Genomic DNA, 17884 nt, shown 5'->3' on the forward strand with positions numbered 1-17884 from the left:
CCCTCGGAGCTCAATCTACATGTATCATGATTTCTCCCTATTATATGTATTAAAACCTGCTGTTATTGTGATGGAAATGCAGTTAGTGCCAAATAAACCTAAATGTTTTTTTTGGGCGGCGGCGGCGGCGCGGGGGTTCTTCTTTTTTAATAAATACTGATATAATTATAAGTGTGATAGTCTATTACTGTGCTATGTCTGTGCTATGTGTCATTTTCTCCTAGGATGGTGTTTCCTTTTATGTTTCCAGCCGGACAACATTTGCGCGTTCACTAGCTCGGTAAAAAACTTCTAGGGTTAAACATCCGACAGAAACATTTTCCCACGCGGGAAAAAAGAAATTATTTCATGAGCGACTCGATGATGATGACGATGGTGCAGAGCTGGGACAGCGAGCCAGACATCGCTAACATGTCCAAGAGCGACATACTGAGAGGAATCATCACCGACAAACTGAGCACAGCCGCTCGGGAGATCTTATCGGTGGTGGAGCGGACTGTAGCCGACTATGAGGAGGAGGCTGCGGGCTTCAGGCAGGAGCTCGACCGGCAGAGGAGACTGCTGGAGCTCCTGCAGCCCGAGATCAAGCAGGAGGCAGGTCGGTGTTTTAGCCCCTGAAACATTTATTGAAGTGCTTTGAAACACTCAGCGTCCACTATATTAGGTACACTCTTTCATCTTCTCGTTAATGCAAACAACAAATGAGCCAATCACATAGCAGCAACTTGATGTCTTCAAATGGCCAAGACAACCTACAGTAGCTCAAAATGAGAATCCGAGTGAGAAAGAAAGGTCTTTGGTGCTAGACGGGCCTGTCTGCTGGGATTTTCCCACGCAACCATATCTAGGGTTTACAGAGATTGGCCTGAAACTGACGATACGTCGTTTTTTTTTTTTGTACCTATCGTTTGTTTCGTAGGGTCGCAAAATAAACTGTGTACGCCAATATTTTTTCATGGTTTTGATGGTTACTGTAGTGGCTATATTAATTCCTTAGAGTTCTCTCTTTCTCTTATGATTAATATGATCACACACCGGACCGACAACCGACTGTTTGTGCGTACTTTCGTTAGCAACAACGACGGTAAAACCATTGTGTGGCTCCGCCGTCCGCTTGTTTATATTCCACATAAAACTTTCACAATAAAGCTCAATATTCTGTCGAGACTCAAAAATAAACTCAAATGATATACATTATTGTCAAACATCAAATTTCAGATAATACATTAAACAAATTGGCTCAAATAAAAACATGAACTACTTATAAATGGCACTTACAGTCAAAGGAATAGAGGATCCAGACAAAGAGAATGCCAGGATGGCCAGTGAAGATGAGCCAAAACCAGGTAGCTCCAAACACAAGGACCAGTCAAAACACATTGAGCACCTTATTCCTAAACGAGGGACTACATCTGTAGCATTAACATGGTTGGTTATGAACAGTCTGACACGGACCAGAAAATTGTACTATGCAAATTATAATGCAAACCGGTCCCCACCACGGACTCAAACATGGAAAACCACTTTTACCACCTATGCAACAACTTATGTCTAAAAATGTATAGCTTCATGCATCGGTGACTCCGCAACTAGTGTAGTCTGGCTCCAGCAGATCCCAGGAAAAACGTTGGAGATCTCTGTCCAGAAGACTGCAGTCCTAGAAACAGCTAAGATACTGCTTAGGACCCTCAATGCTCCAAAGCGTCTGGTATAGGACCCAAGCTCAAAGGATATGTGCCACAAAGAATTAAAGCAATTAGGTACTAGCAAGGTGTACCTAATAAAGTGTCTGGTCAGTGTATAAAACGTACAGGATACTCATCAACTTGATGCAGATCTTAACATTGCTAGAAACTTTTTTTTCATTTATCTTCTATCATGTCACATTTGTTTTTTCTAAAATTGAACATTAAACATACTTTTGCAGACGACCAGCAGCTGTTTTCCGTCTGTGAAGATGGAGGTGGTCCATTACTGGATGATCAGGAGCAGCACAAATATGAGCTGAGTAAGAAGCTACTTTGACATACATGAATAAAGTTCAGTTCTAGACTGCTGCTGTTTCATGTCTCTGATGTATTATCAGTGGACAAGTCTAATAAAAACATTTCATTGATAATTATGTGATAAACCAGGGGTGGGCAACTGCAGTCCTCAATGTGTGTGTGTGTGTGTGTGTGTGTGTGTGTGTGTGTGTGTGTGTGTATATACGAAATATATATGAAAAACAATTTAACTGAGTTTCGTCGAGCCGAGAAGGTTGTAATGGAAAAGATACATTAGCTCATGTCCTCTTAAAGCACAAACAGTAGATAGTAGCAGCATGCTCCCTTTCGGTTATGTAAATGGTCAAGTTCTTGTTGAGCTGGACAACACATAATTGTGACTAACATGAGAATTTATTTGTTCCTAGGGGTGGACGACAGTATGAGCCTGGGATTTCAGGCACCGATAGAGGATGAAGAGTATGAATATTTAGAGCAGGAGGAAGGATACACGACAGAGCTGGATTATGTAACAACATCAAGGTTAAAAGACAAGTGCATAAATGTCTACTATGTACAAAAGTATATGTGTTATCTTTTGTATCCCAGCTCCCGTTTTTCCGTGTTTTCCTTAGATTCTTGACTCAAACAGTTCCGTCTAAGAGGAGAAAAAAACATGGCAAACGTCGAATCAGTAAATCACAAAATTGCATAGATCTCAAAATCCGCATATTGGAAAACCCAAACATTGAAGTGCTTTCAAATACTGGTAAGTCTAAAGCAAACGTGATGTGAAATTTAAATGTTAAAAACAGAATGAAAACACCTCAGTACACATGAAACTCTGGAGCAGATGTGGAAGATTTCACTGTGATTGATTCAGTGTTCCTCTGTGTTCTAGTGTTTCGGATGTACCGGCTTCACAAGCTGAAGGTTCGTCGTGGTTTGAAGGAAGCTGACTTCCTGAAACTACTCAGGTCTACCTTTCCTCAGCTGGCTGGAGATGAACCTTTTGACCTTTTCTTATATTGCAACCTCAAGAAACTGAAACCTCTGCAAGTAGACTCTGTGACACCAGAGGAAATCATCAGAGTTTCTCGGGGATCTACCCTCTACATACGACTGCAGGTACTGTGCTGAGAAGATTTAACTGATCTCAACAGCGTTACCAAAGATTACAACACATTGACAACTTGATTTGAGAAAAAAATTCCGACCTTCTGTAAAACAGAAAGAAGATGCTGATGAAGATCATGAAGATCTTCCATCCACTGAGACAGACACCCATATAAACCTCAGAATCCGCATCCTGGAAAAGCGAAAGATTAATGTTTTGTCAAACCAAGGTAAGTCTAAAGCAAACATGATGTGAAATTTAGATGTTTCTGCTATAAAAATGCAGCACATGTAAGCCGTATATCACCTTGTTACCTACTAGGTAAGTTCTGAAGTGCTTTTCACCCTTTTACCTGCTCGGAGATCGGTCTATTAAACACAGGTGAAGCTGATGGTCTCCACCACACCTCTATACCAAAAAACAGTCATTTGCACCTTGTAAATCACAATTGTTGATGCCGGTAATGCTCGAGAGCAGCTGAAACCCTGGTCAGGACCAATGTTCCCTCTAAGCTGCGTACTGCGCACAGAAAATCTATGTTGCGCGCAAAAAAAAAAAAAAAAATCTAACCTGAATTTAAATTAAAGTAAATATTTTAACAATTCTGTTTTTTGCAGTGTTAGTAAGTGACTGGCTGCTCCCGTATGGGGTTAGAACGATGCCACCTTATCCCATAGTCCAGCCAATAATGCGATTCACATTCGTATATAAGCAGCTAATCAACGTCGCTGACAGGCTATGACAGCGTCCTTATGTGCCGACACCGGTGTTTTAGCTAGCAAAGCGGCGTGACTGATGTGGCGTGAAGCCACGTTAGTGTATAACCATTGGAGATGTGAGCAGGACAGACAGAACAATTGACGGAACAAGTGTGGACTTTATACCAGTTTTTAAATTGTGTTGATAGGCCACGTAAAACCAGAGTTATGACAAAAATATATGCAATGTTTGGTTTTCTTCCTGAATATTATCATTGTTTATATTTACTGCGGGAAGAAATGGTAAAAACTGCGTTTTATAAGGAAAACGCTCGAAAGCACTCTCCACCTGTGAGCAAAGACAAAACCAAAAAGCCCCCACCCTTTCCTATTCGTCGAAAAATGTACCATGTCGACCAATCAAAACATAATATGGCATTTAGTGGTTTAGGAATGGGGGGGGCATCAAATTTGATGCAGAACAGCTGACTGTTCCGTAAATAGTTTGAAATGTTTTTTAAAAAAAAAAATGCCTTAGTTGCATTTTTAGGTAAACAGCTGCAAAAAACTTTGTTTGCAAAACTCAGTAACTTTTTTGAAGAAGTAACTATATAATTAACTGCCCGACATCAACTGTATTTTGCAGACAGAGAGTTACAGGACTATCTCCCAGACCAGACTCATACCCATAATACAAGTCAGAACTTGTATGTTAATGTAAATGCTGTAATTTGATTATTTTAATAAACCATGTAACTTGGATGGATTCGATGCTGGCATGACCACAGTGCACACGTCTGATGTCGCTCACAGTGGTCCAAGGGATCGCTCAGGGAGTTTGTGTGTTCGCTCAGACACATGAAAAATTAGAGGGAACATTGGTCAGGACACATATACCGTTTGTGCTGCCTCCCTGCACTCTACATGGACATCTTCATCTTTCTGCACTCCTCCCTGGTCTAAGAATTGTAACATATTAATAAAGAAATATGTACTATAATACCAAGAATATTTTCATTATAAAACACAATGAAAACACCTCAGTGCACATGAAACTCTGGAGCAGATGTGGAAGATTTCACTGTGATGATTGGAACATTAGGAGCCCATGTCACCACTGGTACCTCCAAACTGTGAAAGCAGATTCCAGATTCAATTGGAAAGTAGTATCAGACGAACATTTAGTGAAAGCACAACAGGAAAGTGATGATTTCTTTCTCCTAATACTGGAAAAATTGAACTGATCTCTCAGCGTTCCTCTGTGTTCTAGTGTTTCAGACGTGCCCGCTTCACAAGCTGAAGGTTCATCGTGGTTTGCAGGAAGCTGACTTCCTGAAACTACTCAGGTCTACCTTCCCTCAGCTGGCTGGAGATGAACCTTTTGACCTTTTTTTAAGGGCCAAGCACAACAAACTTAAACCTCTGAAAGGAGACTCTGTGACACCAGAGGAAATCATCAGACTTTCTCGGGGATCTACCCTCTACATACAACAGTCACTGTGTCAAGAAGATTTAAGACTTAAGATCCGCATCCTTGAGGACCCTAAGATTGATAAGATCACAAATATAAGTAAGTTTAAAGCTTTTAACCTTCAAAGATCTTTGGAAGGATTTGATGCCGTTAACGTTTTCTACCTCTTATTAGCTCCTTAACTTGATTTAGAGGCTTTGCATGTCTCAAGAGTCCAACGTACTAGTCATCCAGCTCTCTGTGCAGGTTTGCTGAGTTACGTGTTTATTAGTTGATTCAGGAAAACATGTCTTCTAACTTGTCGATGACTGAAACTGCTCTGACTGTAGTCACACTACCTGCTGTCTTAAAAAAAACCTCATAACATTATAAAAGATACCTCACACACTGGCCACTCAAACACAGCTTTTACCAAATCACTAAAATATGTCTTAATGCTGCTACTAAAAAATGTCCATCACGCTACTCCTGAAGTGATCTGACTGAGGCATGTGTGTGGGGATTGATTTTATTTTACAAATTTTATTTAAATTTTACATTTGTATGGATGATGCATTGATCAGAGATCAATTCTAATTTCGTTCTACCTGTGACAATGACAATAAAGACATTCTGATTCTGACTTTGTGAGCTTCTGTTTTCTCTCAGTGTGTCAGAATCACCCGTCTCATGAGCTGAATGTTCCTCGTGGTCTTCAGGAGGCTGACTTCCTGGCTCTGCTGAGGTCCACTTTCCCTCAGCTGGCTGCTGGTGAACCTTTTACCATCTTAATTGGTCGCAACCACAATCTAATTCCTCCAAGAGTGGAGAGTATGACTGCAGAAGAGATCTGCAAGAATGGGACTGGGAATCCTGGTATTTACATCCGACTGAAGGTACTGCAAGAACCAATTTAACATCAGGGTGAAAACATTGTTAATAAATGTGGAGCATGTTGTTCTGAATGAAAAATCAGATAAAATAAACTATTCTTTTACTTTTTGGTGGAAATTTAGGGTCCAGAGAAAAGGTCTCTACAGAGAGAAGATGCTACTGCTGCTGAACTTCCTCCACCCAGCCTGGATCCAACCACACTGACCACTGAGTGAGTCAAAGAAAAGAGTAAGCTGCTGCTGTTAGAGTTTGTTATTTATGTCAACAGTTCAATCCAATTTTGTTCTTTTCCCCCCAGAGTTGAGTCTGAGAAACCTCAGATCAGTCAATCAGACACCCACGTGCATCTCAAGGTCCACATTGTGGAGGACCCTCAGATGGATACCATCTCGCCCAATCGTAAGTTCAAAGCCTTTTAATTTATCTGTCCAGTACAATATTCAGTTATCACCACTGTGATCACATGCTGAGCTGAAATAATAAAGAGTAGCCGAGCATAGCTCCTAGGGTGGTCAGGACACATTTGTGACTATGAGGTCCTTTGTAGAGCTCTTTAGGCATGCTGCTGGATGGTTTGGGAAGCTTGTGATGACCTGAGTTTGGACCAGTTTGTCAAAGCACTTCATGATTACTGGAGCACGAGCCACTACACAGCAGTCATTCAGAATGCTGATGGTGGTCATTTTTTTGGTAGTGGTACCGTGATAGAGGACTTCAAGCAAGGCTGTCAGTGGTAAGGCTTAATGTTGGGGACATGGTCTCTTTGACTGACAGGTGGCTGTAGCTGCTTCCTGAACCTCAGCTGGACCTCTGGATTGTGTTTGTGCTCTTGGAGCAGTCAAAACACATTGAGCACCTTATTCCTAAACGAGGGACTACATCTGTAGCATTAACATGGTTGGTTATGAACAGTCTGACACGGACCAGAAAATTGTACTATGCAAATTATAATGCAAACCGGTCCCCACCATGGACTCAAACATGGAAAACCACTTTTACCACCTATGCAACAACTTATGTCTAAAAATGTATAGCTTCATGTATCGGTGACTCCGCACCTAGCGTAGTCTGGCTCCAGCAGATCCTAGGAAAAACGTTGGAGATCTCTGTCCAGAAGACTGCAGTCCTAGAAACAGCTAAGATACTGCTTAGGACCCTCAATGCTCCAAAGCGTCTGGTATAGGACCCAAGCTCAAAGGATATGTGCCACAAAGAATTTATAAAGTGTCTGGTCAGTAGGGATGGGTATCGTTTAGGTTTTATCCGATACCGGTGCCAAATCGGTACTTTTGAAACGGTGCCGGTGCTCAAACGGTGCTCAAACCGGTGCTTAAAGAATGGAGAACACAAAATTGGTCCAAAAACCTCTTATGTTCAGCTGTTTTTTGTAAAAAGATATCAATGTTAGCCTTTTCTACAGCTATGGGGCATATATGGTATCACTCTTGGCTGGAAGCAGTGCTTAAACAATGGAAAAAACACAAACTTTGTCCAAAAACCTCTCATATTTAGCTGTTTCCCTCTTTTTCTTTGGTCATTTTAGCCATTTTGGCCAGGGTGAAGGGAGTATCTGCCATCAAACAAGAAGACAGCCGCATGTAGCTATGATGATGTTTGCTAGTTCACCTTACATACATTAATGTAATAACGTGGTTAGCCTACTCAATGTAAATTACACACGAACAACATTAAACTACTCACGCAGAGAAGAACGGCTGCTGCTGCCATCATCATCCTCATCATTTCTGCTACACTGGCAGGGCTAGGGGCCAGGACTCTCCTCTTCGGGTTTTTGGGGATGTTGCTAAATCCGGGTCCGATAACAGGCACCACACCTGCAGTAGATGTGCTCGGTGTGAGGTCTCGCAGCAAGCTATCAAATACGGCGCATTTCTCGGCTTTTAAAAAAACCGCTATGCGTCGCCAGGTGTTTCATCGGATTCGAGGTGTTACCTCCTTTGACAGTATCACAGTATCAGCTTAAAGCACTTGTTGCAGGCTGCTGAGTTTGCATCTTTTGCTGTGAAGTACAGCCAGACTTTTGACTGCTTCGCCTTGGGCATTTTTAATCTGTAACTCCACTCTAAAAGAATGTACGTACCTGGACCCGCCTACTATCCTCGGAAACGTAAAATGATTGGCTAGAAGTGTATCACAGCTCAGGAAAAAAAAGCACCGAAATAAAGCACCGAAATGTGCGCTGCTTTAGTACAGGATACTCATCAACTTGATGCAGATCTTAACATTGCTAGAAACTTTTTCTTCATTTATTTTCTATCATGGCACATTTGTTTTTTCTAAAATTGAACATTAAACATACTTTTGCAGACGACCAGCAGCTGTTTTCCTTCTGTGAAGATGGAGGTGGTCCATTACTGGATGATCAGGAGCAGGACAAATATGAGCTGAGTAAGAAGCTACTTTGACATACATTGTCAGGGCTCTGTGTGTGGGCAGGCGGAGAGGAGGATCCAAACGCAGGACTCGAACACTGAATTGTAACTCAACAACCTCAGCTTTATTTGCTTGCAGAAAACAAAACAAACTGAGCAATGGAACTGAACACGAAAATACTGAACACGAAAACACACAGGCATAATCCGAATGTACGACGCAACAACGAGCACAGGAAAACACAGGGCTTATATACACAGGGTAGTAATGGGGAATGGGCAACAGGAGGGAGACACAGCTGGGAGAGATCAGGGCTAACGAGACAGGGGGACAAAGCTGCACACAAACATAAGACAAAGACTTTCACAATAAAACTTTCACAATAAAACAGGAAACATGAAACACTACTCAAAGACACGGACTCAACACAGAGGGGCGGACAGAAAATGATACATGAAACTCAAACAATACATGAGACCACAATTCCTAAAACATGGATAAACAGAAACATGAAACTCTAATAATAAACATCATCATAATCATCATCATCAACACCAGCACAACAAGAGAACAAGAAAACAATCCATGATGAAAAATTAAACCAAAACATAATAAACTCAAAATACTGGGTCCAACGGACCCAGAACCGTGACATACATGAATAAAGTTCAGTTCTAGACAGGGCTGCTGTTTCATGTCTCTGATGTATGATCAGTAGACAAGTCTAATAAAAACATTTCATTCATAATTATGTGATAATTAGGCAACTGCAGTCCTCAAGTTCCGGTGTCCTGCAGGTTTTAGATATCACCCTGGGTCAACACACCCGAATCAGATAATTAGTTTATTACCAGGCCTCTGGAGAACTTGGAGACATGTTGAGGAAGTAATTTAGGAGGTATTGTTTTTTTTTAATGAGCTGTGGTGGATCAAGAACACATCTAAAACCTGCAGGACACTGGCACTTGAGGCTCCTGATATACTGTCTCCTGATAGCATCTCCATGACACCGGACACTAAGCCGACAGACACAGCAAACCTTATCCCCACAGCTTGTATTGACAACACATTCTCACTTCCAGAGCGTAACATTTTACGCTAGGTGACAAATCGTCAACATATTACGTTTTTGGGCACCCAACTCGTTCCTAAATTATGACATTGGAAAAAATGAGGAAATATGAAAACCGTTTGGACTCAATCTACACGTTTGCTCCTTTTCTTATAATCGCTTGGGAAAACACTATTTAACGTCATTAAAGTGCTGGTTAAGGTTGGGAATAAGTTGAGCTGGGCGATAGAACGATAACGATATGTATTGCGAAATAACTTTTTCTTGTTAGAAAAATGAAACTGTTGCGATAGTCCTCGTCTCTCTCTTCCTCTCTTAAAAAAAAGAAAAAAACAACAGCCAATCCAAATTAAGTAGCGCAGAGCTAAACCAATCACAGCCGCAGCGTCAAGTCACGTGACTTGTTACGTACAGCACAAGTGCCAAGCTGCACATGTATTTGTTTGGGAAGCAGCCAGCCACCGTGCCGGCCGGGTAATGGAGAAAATGAGTGTGCCGACTAGAGAAAAATCAACCGAGAGCTTGGGTGACCAGGTTAGAGAAGAGAACACAGATGACGGTTCCAATGCCGGAGAGATTGTCGAAAGGAAGGGCTGGAGAAATTCTGTAGTGAGGAGGTATTTCGGTTATTTGAAGTGTGACAAAAAAGTAGCGCGCAATGTAAATTGTGCCAAAAGCATGTTCCCACAAAGTCTGGTTATACAACATACCTTTTTTTGTCCCCTGAAGCAGTGCCACCCACTAGAGCATGCTCAATCTCTGACTGAAATCGCTAATTCGTCATCGAAAACAACCAGGGGAATCCCTGTGAAGCAGCAACAGTCAATTGAGTCGGCATTCTCCAGCGTCTTACCATATGACAAAAAAGCTGAGAGACATAGCGACATAACGAATGCCATAGCCTACTGCCTTGCTAAAGACATGCTACCAATAAACACGGTTGAAAATGAAGGATTCAAGCAGCCAATTAAGGTAATGGATCCTCGTTACCAACTTAAGTACATCTGCCCTGTTGAACTTATTATGGGAAATAAATATTTAAATCAAAACAAGCTGCTGATTATTTCACATTTTACTTGTGAGCAACAGCACATTTAAATCTTACAAATATAGTTATTTGGCTTTGGCTAACGTGATAGTCTGAAGTGCACGGGCCATCATTGGGGCCAGGTGGTGATGTCCCTGCCCTGTTTCAAAAAATTACCCATCTTGGGTGTATAAGCAATTTACATCATTGGGCCCTCGTGACGTTTCGGCATTTCTTTCTATTTATTTCTGTGCCTCTCTTGGCTTTTATACTCTTTCTTTGCTCCTCCCACTCTTGTGTTTCAAACTTGTTTTTCTTAAAAATTCTTTCTTGCTTTTGTTTCTGTTTTTCTCTTTGCATGACTTTCTTGTCTTACTTTACTTGTTTTCCCCTTACTTGTGACCTATTTGTCTTTATTTGTTTACTACTTTTCTTTCTGTTTGTTTTTCTTGACTTTCTCTTGTCTTTTGTAACTTGTTTTCTCTTATGACCTCTTTAGGGATAAGGTTAGATTTAGGACTGGAATACAGGGCTGGAACGTCTTGTGTGGGTTGTAGACTTCGTCTCATGTTACCACTAGAGTGAAATCACTACCAGGATTGAAAAGTGACCAAAACATCAGCCAGAAAGCATACAGTCTAGCCCATTATTATTTATACCCCTGGCAAATTTTGACTTAAAGTGAGTTTTATTCAACTAGCAAGTTATTTTTTTTGATGGGAAATGGCACAGGTGTTTCCCAAAAGATAATAAGACGATATACAAGAGGCATTTTTGTGGAAAAAAAAATTCTCAGCTTTTTTTTTACATTTGAGCAAAAAGTGTTATGTCCAGAATTATGCATACTCTTCACAAACTGTCAGTCTCTGGGAAAATCCAAAGTTCCATACCATTCCAAAGAATCCAAGCGGTTCTAAAGCATCCTAAATACCCTGATTAATTGGGAACTGTTCATCTGGACAAAGAACAAGACTTCTGGTCTTCTGTGGTTTTGTGTCGCTTAATGCGACTTATAATTCAGTGTGCCTCATGATCTGAAAAATACGGTAACTTCTACCTTTTCACCTTCCTTTCAAAGTCCAAGTTTTTGTGCTATGGTTTAGAGCAGGGCGATATGGCCAAAAATATTTATCACGATATATATTTGAAAATTTGCGATAACGATATAACTGACGATATAATTGATGTGAGACAAAATACAACTCCACAACATTACTAGCGCAAAAAGACAACCTTCCATTTATTTTCTCTTAAACAAGAAGCTGGTTTTTATGTACATTAAAGCTTTATAAAAATGTAACAGTGCAAATGCAAATTCCTTGCTGAAAGTTTAACCAAAAGGCATTTCCAGTAGAAATGGGCTGACATATCCTGAGCATAACCATGTATAATATCCACTGAAGTTAAAACGAGGTGCTTTGCAACATTAAACTGCAGTGTACAGTACGTATTTTTCGGACCATAAGGTGCACGGGATTATAAGGCACATTAAGCGAAACAAAGCAGTCAGATAAATCAAACTTTATTAAACTCATTCTTGTTGCTTCCTCCACTTCTGTACCATTGATTCATTAATGTTGAATTCTCTGCAGCTGCTCTATTCCCATGTTGTTGCAGTATATTAATGACTAACCTTGTATTGTGGATGGATTATCTCAGTTGTTCTCCTGACTTAAGTTTGGTCCGTTTACAGCATCCTGCCATGCAATTGCATTTGTGTCTAACTATCAGGAACTTTAACGTTAACTTTTATAAGTGGAAAAGTGTTAGTGTTCGTCCTCCAGCTTCACTGTTTATGTTATGCTAACATAGCTGTGTCGCTAGCGATCAGGTAGCACATCATTATATAACAGCTAGCCCAACTTCAGTAACCCTACAAACGTCACTGCTGTTTAGTTTCCTGTCTTCATTTATGTTGGAAGTGATAGCAGAGCTGTACCTTTTAATTCTTTCAGAAATCTCTCAGTCAGAACATGCAATATCATGCTTAGGTAACTAGCGAAACTAGCGAGCTAACTCCCGCTAGCTTCCTGCTAACTTCTAACTCCGTTAAATGTAATAAATTTGGTTTTCATGGATGCCTGGAAGTTAAACTTCATAGTTTCACCTGGTTAAGCAGCAATGCTGATCGTTTTATTAAAGATGAAAGAATTTAGACAGTTTTTAACTCTCAGTGATGCTGCAGTGTTCATTTGACCTGAAGCATACGGAGTTTCGGACCCAGATTACTCCCAGATTTAAGAGCATCTTAGTCCGACAAATACAACAATAACGACGGCCGCTTGCATGTTCTGCAAAAAAATGTGCTTTGTCATGTATTTGACGGAGAAACACCAAACCAGTTCCACATCACTGAAGTTGCACCATTTTTACAAACCAATTCTGGTTCATCTGTTTCACTCAACAATCGGCCATGTGCGTATGAAAACAAAGGCACTGCGCATGCGCGTTTTACTCCCATCCTATCGCGATATTTCATTTTCCTATCGTTTCCTAACATTATACCGGTATTACCGTGAACGGTATAATATGGCCCAGCCCCTACTATGGTTAGTATCTTCCTCTGCCTTTTGGGTGCTACTGCAGGTGCCTTTGGTGGTGCAAAACATTTTGTTGACATACACAATGCGCTGTTGAACATTGAACCCCCCGTGCTCCCTCCGCAGGAGGGAGGAGAGTTGGGTACCCGGAGGCGCGCGGGCAGCGGCCAGGGCGAGACCGCCAGTCCGCGCTTTCGGTCGAGGTTCTCGTGGCGGGCCGGTACCGGTAGTTGCCGGACGGGGACCCCGGCGCCCGCCTCCAACGAGCCACAGTCCCGACTCTCCTCCGTCGGCCCTCGGAGGAGGCCGTCGGGGCAGCGGGGCTCGCTTTGGCGCAGAGGCGGGGCGGGGCCGTCGGTTCGTCCGGCCGGCGACCAGGCCCAGACTAAGGCTCGAGCTCCCGGTGGGGGAGGCGCGAGCCGAAGACCTCGGGAGACCCGCACCGGCGACGGTGGCGGGAGACCCTCGGCGGCAAAAGGGAGACAGCGGGCGGGGCCGCTCGCTGTAAGCCAGTAATGATCCTTCCGCAGGTTCACCTACGGAAACCTTGTTACGACTTTTACTTCCTCTAGATAGTCAAGTTTGATCGTCTTCTCGGCGCTCCGCCAGGGCCGTGACCGACCCCGGCGGGGCCGATCCGAGGACCTCACTAAACCATCCAATCGGTAGTAGCGACGGGCGGTGTGTACAAAGGGCAGGGACTTAATCAACGCGAGCTTATGACCCGCGCTTACTGGGAATTCCTCGTTCATGGGAAATAATTGCAATCCCCAATCCCTATCACGAGTGGGGTTCAACGGGTTACCCACGCCTCTCGGCGAAGGGTAGACACACGCTGATCCACTCAGTGTGGCGCGCGTGCAGCCACACTGATGGTCGGAACTACGACGGTATCTGATCGTCTTCAAACCTCCGACTTTCGTTCAGGGGTGGCTGTAGCTCAGGCGGTAGAGCAGGTCATCTACTGATCGGAAGGTTGGTGGTTCGATTCCTGGCTTCCCCCAGTCTGCATGCCAAATATCCTTGGGCAAGATATTAACCCCAAATTGCTCTCCGATGCATCCATCGGAGTATGAATGTGTGTGAATGTTACTTAGAAAGCACCTAGAACAATGTGCTTGTGCAAATGGGTGTGAATGGGTGAATGCACAAGTTGTGTAACGCGCTTTGAGTGCTCAGAAGAGTAGAAAAGCGCTATATAAGAACCAGTCCATTAAAAAAAAAAAAAAAGCATGCAAAATTGGATTAAAAAAATTATCTGTGAAACAGTGAAGCTGTGAAAGGTGAACCACGTTATAGTGAGGGACCACTGTACTGGAAGAGCATATGGGAGAAGGACGCAACCCATAACAGCAAAGCTCAGCGGCTAGTGGGTCAGAGAGGAGATCACAGCACCCTCTCTGAACAAGGTCCAGTAATCATCACAGTGGCAGACATCCAAGAAAGAGTCTCCAATATGAAGAGTTGGATAGCACCAGGCCCAGACATGGTTCATGCCTACTGGCTGACAAAGCTGACCTTCACTCCAAAGGTGTCTGGCAATACAAATTAACCAACTGCTAGTTGACGAGAGACACCCGGAATGGCTAACTTAGGGCCGGGCGGTCCTGATCCTCAAGGACCTCCAGAAGGGACCAGTCCCATCTAACTACTGGCCAATAACCTGCTTCAGAACCATGTGGAAGCTCTTGTTAGGCATCATAGCGGCTAAGATGAACAGGCACATTGGTCAATACATAAGTGGGGCACAGAAAGGGATGGGCAAGAATACGTGAGGGGCAAAACACCAGCTACTGGTAGACCGAACAATCAGCTGAGACTGCAAGGCCAGACTGGATAACGTGTGCACTGCCTGGATCAACAGGACCCTAAGAGCCTTCATCAGGAACTCAATGGAGATGTGGTGTGCAACACTAGAGGCCTAGTTCAAGTACATAACACAAGTCACCATCAAGAACATCTACCAAGGAGATGCTCTGTCCCCACTACTGTTCTGCATAGGCCTTAACCTCCTCAGTGAGATCATTGACAAGACTGGCTACAGATACTGAATACGGAACGGAGCAGTTGTCAGCCACCTCCTGTAGATGGATGACATCAAGCTGTATGCCAATAGTGAACGAGACATCGATTCACTGATCCACACCACCAGGATATACAGCAATGACATCGCAATGTCGTTCGGACTGGAGAAGTGTAGTCTGATGATAACAAAGAGAGGGAAGGTAGTCAGAACTGAGGGGATCAAACTACCAGAAGGCAACATTGCAGACATAGAGAACAGCTACAATTAACTGGGGTACACACAGGCAAATGGGTACCATGAAGAGGCCAGTAGGAAAGTTGCAACCACCAAGTACCTGCAGAGGGTCAGGCAAGTCCTGAGGAGTCAGCTGAATGGTAAGAACAAGATCAGCAGAACAGCAGTGGGGACAGAGCATCTCCTTGGTAGATCCCGCACTTGATGGTGACTTGTGCTATGGGCTTGGAGTTGGCCTCTAATGTTGTACGCCATATATATATATATATATATATATATATATATATATATATATATATATATATATATATATATATATATAGAGAGAGAGAGAGAGAGATAGATATGGTGTAACAAATGCGTGTTACACCACTAGTATGTACTTTGCTCTCCTGGCTCGACTCAGTTTATATGGTTTTCCATTGGGTCCTTTCTCGGGCCAGGTACTTTTTTTAGTACCTACTCAGCCAAAGCAATTCAGCAATTCAGTCAATCTGAAAATGTAACGTCAACAGATTGCATTCCACCGATTGGCTAGTCAGTTTTGTCACTCGATGACTCATAAGAGCATGTCATTCACAAAAATCAAATCCTCAAAGCCTGTCTCCAAATCTGACAAAAAGCTATAGACCACACAGCAGGTCTACCATCGCCTCAAGTTTCTCCAGTGTGATGTTGTGCTTTTTTTGTATGCAAAATGGGACTTTTAGTAGTATTGCTGTAATGACCTTGCACACATAGGCAGTACTTGATTGTAATGAAAAACAATTTAACTGAGTTGGGTCGAGCCGAGAAGGTTGTAATGGAAAAGATACATTAGCTCATGTCCTCTTAAAGCACAAACAGTAGATAGTAGCAGCATGCTCCCTTTCGGTTATGTAAATGGTCAAGTTCTTGTTGAGCTGGACAACACATAATTGTGACTAACATGAGAATTTATTTGTTCCTAGGGGTGGACGACAGTATGAGCCTGGGATTTCAGGCACCGATAGAGGATGAAGAGTATGAATATTTAGAGCAGGAGGAAGGATACACGACAGAGCTGGATTATGTAACAACATCAAGGTTAAAAGACAAGTGCATAAATGTCTACTATGTACAAAAGTATATGTGTTATCTTTTGTATCCCAGCTCCCGTTTTTCCGTGTTTTCCTTAGGTTCTTGACTCAAACAGTTCCGTCTAAGAGGAGAAAAAAACATGGCAAACGTCGAATCAGCAAATCACAAAATTGCATAGATCTCAAAATCCGCATATTGGAAAACCCAAACATTGAAGTGCTTTCAAATACTGGTAAGTCTAAAGCAAACGTGATGTGAAATTTAAATGTTAAAAACAGAATGAAAACACCTCAGTACACATGAAACTCTGGAGCAGATATGGAAGATTTCACTGTGATTGATTCAGTGTTCCTCTGTGTTCTAGTGTTTCGGATGTACCGGCTTCACAAGCTGAAGGTTCGTCGTGGTTTGAAGGAAGCTGACTTCCTGAAACTACTCAGGTCTACCTTCCCTCAGCTGGCTGGAGATGAACCTTTTGACCTTTTCTTACATTGCAACCTCAAGAAACTGAAACCTCTGCAAGTAGACTCTGTGACACCAGAGGAAATCATCAGAGTTTCTCGGGGATCTACCCTCTACATACGACTGCAGGTACTGTGCTGAGAAGATTTAACTGATCTCAACAGCGTTACCAAAGATTACAACACATTGACAACTTGATTTGAGAAAAAAATTCCGACCTTCTGTAAAACAGAAAGAAGATGCTGATGAAGATCATGAAGATCTTCCATCCACTGAGACAGACACCCATATAAATCTCAGAATCCGCATCCTGGAAAAGCGAAAGATTAATGTTTTGTCAAACCAAGGTAAGTCTAAAGCAAACATGATGTGAAATTTAGATGTTTCTGCTATAAAAATGCAGCACATGTAAGCCGTATATCACCTTGTTACCTACTAGGTAAGTTCTGAAGTGCTTTTCACCCTTTTACCTGCTCGGAGATCGGTCTATTAAACACAGGTGAAGCTGATGGTCTCCACCACACCTCTATACCAAAAACAGTCATTTGCACCTTGTAAATCACAATTGTTGATGCCAGTAATGCTCGAGAGCAGCTGAAACCCTGGTCAGGACCAATGTTCCCTCTAAGCTGCATACTGCGCACAGAAAATCTATGTTGCGCGCAAAAAAAAAAAAATCTAACCTGAATTGAAATTAAAGTAAACAACTGAAAATAAAATAAATTCATAATTATAATAAAGGTCAATCAAATGGACCAATATGGCAAGGCCATGACGATCCACTTGGTAAAATAAATCCGCTTGGCATCTTTCTTGGCCTTAAGACAACAATTCTGATGGCTATAGATCCAAACGGGACACAAGTGTTAGTAAGTGACTGGCTGCTCCCGTATGGGGTTAGAACGATGCCACCTTATCCCATAGTC

The 17884-nt window shown here is 42.3% G+C and overlaps 1 protein-coding gene and 1 long non-coding RNA gene across 2 annotated transcripts in view; one reads left to right on the forward strand and one right to left on the reverse strand.

The window, feature by feature from the left end:
- The first annotated feature begins 247 nt into the window (after nucleotides 1-247).
- The window catches only part of LOC120720222, a 30368-nt gene continuing 12731 nt past the window's right edge, over nucleotides 248-17884 (forward strand). The window contains exons 1-15 of the mRNA XM_040009854.1: nucleotides 248-598; nucleotides 1928-2008; nucleotides 2414-2528; nucleotides 2621-2754; nucleotides 2887-3113; nucleotides 3217-3331; nucleotides 5071-5370; nucleotides 5920-6146; nucleotides 6267-6355; nucleotides 6443-6543; nucleotides 8473-8553; nucleotides 16388-16502; nucleotides 16595-16728; nucleotides 16861-17087; nucleotides 17191-17305. Of these exons, the coding sequence (XP_039865788.1) occupies nucleotides 349-598; nucleotides 1928-2008; nucleotides 2414-2528; nucleotides 2621-2754; nucleotides 2887-3113; nucleotides 3217-3331; nucleotides 5071-5370; nucleotides 5920-6146; nucleotides 6267-6355; nucleotides 6443-6543; nucleotides 8473-8553; nucleotides 16388-16502; nucleotides 16595-16728; nucleotides 16861-17087; nucleotides 17191-17305 (2311 nt within the window). The 5' untranslated portion in view covers nucleotides 248-348. The remainder of the gene's footprint in view (nucleotides 599-1927; nucleotides 2009-2413; nucleotides 2529-2620; nucleotides 2755-2886; nucleotides 3114-3216; nucleotides 3332-5070; nucleotides 5371-5919; nucleotides 6147-6266; nucleotides 6356-6442; nucleotides 6544-8472; nucleotides 8554-16387; nucleotides 16503-16594; nucleotides 16729-16860; nucleotides 17088-17190; nucleotides 17306-17884) is intronic.
- LOC120720250 lies at nucleotides 6038-8743 on the reverse strand. The gene is made up of 3 exons (XR_005692842.1): nucleotides 8465-8743; nucleotides 6249-6351; nucleotides 6038-6149 (listed from the first exon to the last, which is right to left on the reverse strand). It is a non-coding gene; the product is annotated as an uncharacterized LOC120720250 (long non-coding RNA).

The sequence above is a fragment of the Simochromis diagramma genome, unplaced genomic scaffold (genome assembly GCF_900408965.1).
Source record: "Simochromis diagramma unplaced genomic scaffold, fSimDia1.1 OVJJ01000566.1, whole genome shotgun sequence".
Taxonomy (NCBI): Eukaryota; Metazoa; Chordata; class Actinopteri; order Cichliformes; family Cichlidae; genus Simochromis; species Simochromis diagramma.